Source organism: Mandrillus leucophaeus, unplaced genomic scaffold, assembly GCF_000951045.1.
Source record: "Mandrillus leucophaeus isolate KB7577 unplaced genomic scaffold, Mleu.le_1.0 Scaffold413, whole genome shotgun sequence".
Taxonomy (NCBI): Eukaryota; Metazoa; Chordata; class Mammalia; order Primates; family Cercopithecidae; genus Mandrillus; species Mandrillus leucophaeus.
This window is the reverse complement of record NW_012104399.1, coordinates 877,673-882,181: the sequence shown is the minus strand read 5'-3', so window position 1 is coordinate 882,181 and position 4,509 is coordinate 877,673. Positions and strand designations below refer to the sequence as shown.

Here is a 4,509-nt window from a genome sequence, read left to right as displayed (position 1 = left end):
TCAAAAAGCCTTCTGGGGAATACAGTTCCAAAATTAGAAAAATCAATTGGGATATGACCAGTTCAAGAATAATCACTTTACACTGCTTCTCAAGACTGTAACTAGTGTGTAAGACAAGCTCATGCTGGACTCAGCACTTCTTCCACCATGCTAGAACTGCTTTTTCCACTTTTGGTTGCTTTAAAGTGGTGGAAACTTCTGCATTAGAAGACATATTTTTATCACAGAGTATTTTATCACAAGCTCAACACATCTATTATAATCCTTTCAAAGTTCTAGAGGCACCCTGCTGAAATGAAGAACCACACTAAACAAAACAGGAAGAATAGGTGTTAAAAAGGAAAGAAGAAGTGGGGTGTGGTATCTCACATCTGTAATCCCAGCACTTTGGGAGGCCAGGGCAGGGGGATCACTTAAGGTCAGGAGTCCTGAAGCCAGTCTGGGCAACAAAGCAAGGCACTGTCTCTACAAAAATAAAATGAAATTAGCTGGGTGTGGTGGCACACACCTGCAGTCCCACCTTTTAGGAAGGGCTGAGGCAGGAGGATCGCTTGAGCACAGAAGTCTAAGGATACACTGGTCTACGATTGCATCACTACACTGTAGCCTGGGGGATAAAGCAAGACTCAGTCCCAATAAATAAATAAATAAGGAAAGAAGAGAGAGAAGATACAAAGGAGGGAAAAGGGGGTAAAGAAACCAGAAGAGTAGGGCAAACCTGAGGTCCCCAGAATGGCAGGCACGGTTTTGGTGGCTGGAGAGGTTGTGGTGGATGCACAGCTGTATTTTTTTTTTTCTTTTTTGGGATGGAGTCTCTCTGGGTCACCAGGCTGGAGTGCAGCGGTGCGATCTTAGCGCACTGCAACCTCCCCTTCCTGGGTTCAAGCGATTCTCCTGCCTCAGCCTCCCAAGTAGCTGAGACTACAGGCACATGTCACCACGCCCAGCTAATTTTTGTATTTTTAGTAAAGACAGGGTTTCATCATGTTGGTCAGGATGGTCTCCATCTCTTGACCTCGCGATCTGCCCGCCTCAGCCTCCCAAAGTGCTGGGATTACTGTCGTGAGCCACTGCTTGATCGATATTGACCACTTGATCCGTATTTTGATCAAGGTTATGAAGCCCCTGGTGTGCAGGAAGCGGCTGCAGTGCTGGTGGAGAAGGAAACTTGCAGATACCAACCTACTATGAACTACCTGAGCTACCTGACAGTCCCGAATTATTCTGCTTTTGAAACTGACATAATGAGAAACGAATTTGAACAACTGGCTGCTTGACAACCAACTGAATTGCTCAGTATGAAACGACATGAACTTCCAGCCCCTTCCTCCGGTCAAAAAAATGGCATTACTGCATGGCAAGAATGTGTAAACAATTCCATGGCCTAGTTAGAGCATCAAGCAGTTAGAATCAAGAATCTGAAACTAATGTCACAGCATGGATGTAATGCCTGGAAAGTATACAATGAAAATCTAGTTCATATGACTGAACATGCACAGAAAGAACTTCAGAAGTTAAGAAAACATATTAAAGATTTAAACTGGCAGAGAAAGAACATGCAACTCACAGCTGGATCTAAATTGAGAGAAAGGGAGTCAAATTGGATATCCATGGTCAGTAAGAATTATGAGATTGAACAGATTATTGCTCAGCTAGAAAATGAAATCTATCAAATTAAGCAGCAACATGGAGAGGCAAACAAAGAAAACATCCAGCAAGACTTCTGAAAAGACAATTTCGCGGGTAGAAAAGTTGGGCTTTCACAAAAGACATCTGAACTTTTAATGAACTGTGAAGGACAACAGCAACTTCCCAAAGTCACTGACGTTTAAATGTTTAGAAATCACAGAATGTGTGGGCTGCTGTGGTAATTCTATTTGTATATCTCAACAGAATTAAAATGTCTGGCTTGGTGGTATTTTTACAGCCATTAAAAAAAAAAAACCTTTAGGCTTTCAAAATAAGTATGACTTTAGAATAATATTATGTCACAGAATTAATTTTGAGCCATGTGGGTCATGTTTTGTGTCCAAGGATCTTTATTCAAAGCTTTCAACATGTACAGGAAGTTGGAACTTTTGGTTTATGACCTTGTCTAATAAAGAGAGAGTTCTAAACACATTCTTGATTACCAAACAAGACTTCAGAAACACAGTGACCATACAGGAGTCATCGTTACCATCATCATCATAGATAACTGCTACATCAAGTTTCATATGTGCTGAACACTGTTCTGAACACTTTGGGTAGATGAACAAGATGTATATGAATAAAAATCATTTGGTCCTCACAAAAAAAAAAAAAAAAGACATGAGAAGAGTGGCAAATGACCTCTTCCTGATGGCAATCCTTTATGAGAAAGGATTCACAAATAACATGCTTACAAAGCATCACAAAACCCTGCAGGAAAAACACATTTGTTTATAGGGCTTGAATCCAGAAATTACTACAGTCTCTTTCCATATTTCAATCACAGTGTCAATCATCAATTTCAAATGAGTAGTCATTATCAATGTAAGGTAAAAAAAAATTCAGCTTACCAGAACTTCACTGAACCTTCATGCTAACTGCCAGCTTTTCATGTATGCACTTAAAATAAAAGTAATAGCCTGGTTGGCACTACAAATAATCTGAGTATTCTAAGAATTGAAACAAAATGTAGGGGTCATTACATCCAACCCTCTCATTTTGTGGATAAGGAAACAAAATAAAGCTGAGAGAGATAAAGTGCATCATCACGGAGCCCTTCAAGATGAAAAACATGTTTTTCTGACTCTTAGCCACTATTCCTTGTGCTATACCATGCTATCTACAGAGCAAGAAAGATGCAGCCACAAGGGGTAGTCCAAGGCTTTACTGCGGCCACATCAAGGGACAAAAGGTGGGCAGGGCTGGGCACCTGAGTGCTAGAAGCAAGGCTAGAAGCAAGGCAAGCTGACAGCCTGCCACTCTTCTCGGCCTGCACCCTGCAACAGCCGACAGCTTTTCCAGCAATACTGCTGGGCTTTTTCACCCCGAGAGCTTTTGGGTTGATGGGGTAGAGTTTGAGGTATAGTAGCTGGCGCCCTCTTCCCAAGGTCCTTAGAATGAGGCCCTTGAAAGGTCACTCAGCAGGGTTGCCTCCATGGCTTCAGAGGAGCACGACCCCTCCCCAAGGATGAGGGGAAATGATACCTCTCTGCTCCCTGCCTTTAAACAAGCATATTCCCAACTGGTTATCATACATATCCCTGCAAGTGTGTTTTAGCCCTGATGGTTTCCGCTTTCTAAGCTTTTGCTCGGTCACAGCATATATAGAAAATTCGAGAATCACCATTCTAAAACTCCATAGCATGGTCATGTGGAATTCATACTGACATGTTAGTGACTGCGGAGAACAAAATTTCTAACTGAAATTAGTCTGGGTAAAGTCTTATGTAGTTATTAGGAAAGCTATAATATATGCAGGATTTATATTGTTTGCCTACTGCAAACAATTGTATAAATGAATGGATTGATAAAAATAATAACACTCCTCCCCTGTGCAATCCAGGATTTCCTCTTCTCCCAAAAAATGAACACTTCAACAGTCTTTTAAAATCTTCCATAATACCATATTTCATTCATTTAAACATACATATACACACACATATTTTTTTTTCCTAGAAATGTCCTTGGTCGGTATTATTTTTATTAAAACACCTACATAACTGTGGAATTCAAGCTACATATTGCAGTTCCAAGAGTCTCTCATTAACCAGTAGAAAAGAAAATCCAAAGAGTAAACACCCCACCACTGCTAGTCCATACTTCCCACTACAGGTCAATTCCCAAACTGCTAATAATCTCCACCATCTCTCAATCCCACTGAAAAACTCGTATGGATTTTCTTTGACAGTGTTAGCATTTCACTGGCCTGATTATAGAAAATAATCATGAAGAAGGTACTTACTGCATAGGCACCTATCAAAAATGCTGCATTTGCTCTTTTCCGTTGGTCAAAACAGGTGTAGTGCACTATTTTCTTTCTTGACAAACTGTATGACTGGAAAGAGGAGATAAAAAAAAATAGAGTAACCACAGAGACAATGTTAACATATACAGAAGGCAAACATCATCTCTTAACCTTCAAGATGTGCCACAACCCATAAAATTTAACAACTTTCAACTTTAATTGCTATGGCATTTGAGGGTTAGAGAATTACTAGCTCAGACTTTGTACAGCCCAATCATAATGTAAGAATCAACAATATAATTAATATCTTTCTCTCCAAGAAAAGAAACTAATATGGTGGAAAATAATTAAATTATTGGCATCTCTATTACGAGGAAACAATTTTGATGATTTATTCTTAATCTTCTACAGAAAGTCTCTTCACCCTTTGTTACCCTCTACATGCCACTCCCACTCCGAGGAATGTTATCTATAGTTTTCATATAACACAATTTTTTTAAATGTCAACCAGTCTACTGTGATCTCTAAAAAATCTTATTTTTAAAGACCAATATTAATATTTTCTTTCTGGGATG

General features: G+C 39.7%; 1 protein-coding gene and 1 pseudogene across 4 annotated transcripts in view; one reads left to right on the top strand and one right to left on the bottom strand.

Annotated features, from left to right (window-relative positions):
* CDC14A (cell division cycle 14A) overlaps positions 1 to 4,509 on the bottom strand; it is a 180,290-nt gene that overhangs the window by 128,252 nt on the left and 47,529 nt on the right. For all 4 annotated transcript variants that reach the window (XM_011992532.1, XM_011992531.1, XM_011992530.1 and 1 more), the window contains exon 4: positions 3,932 to 4,024. In XM_011992532.1, coding sequence (XP_011847922.1) covers positions 3,932 to 4,024 — 93 coding nt within the window. The remainder of the gene's footprint in view (positions 1 to 3,931; positions 4,025 to 4,509) is intronic.
* Positions 733 to 1,727, top strand: LOC105548500 (annotated as a pseudogene).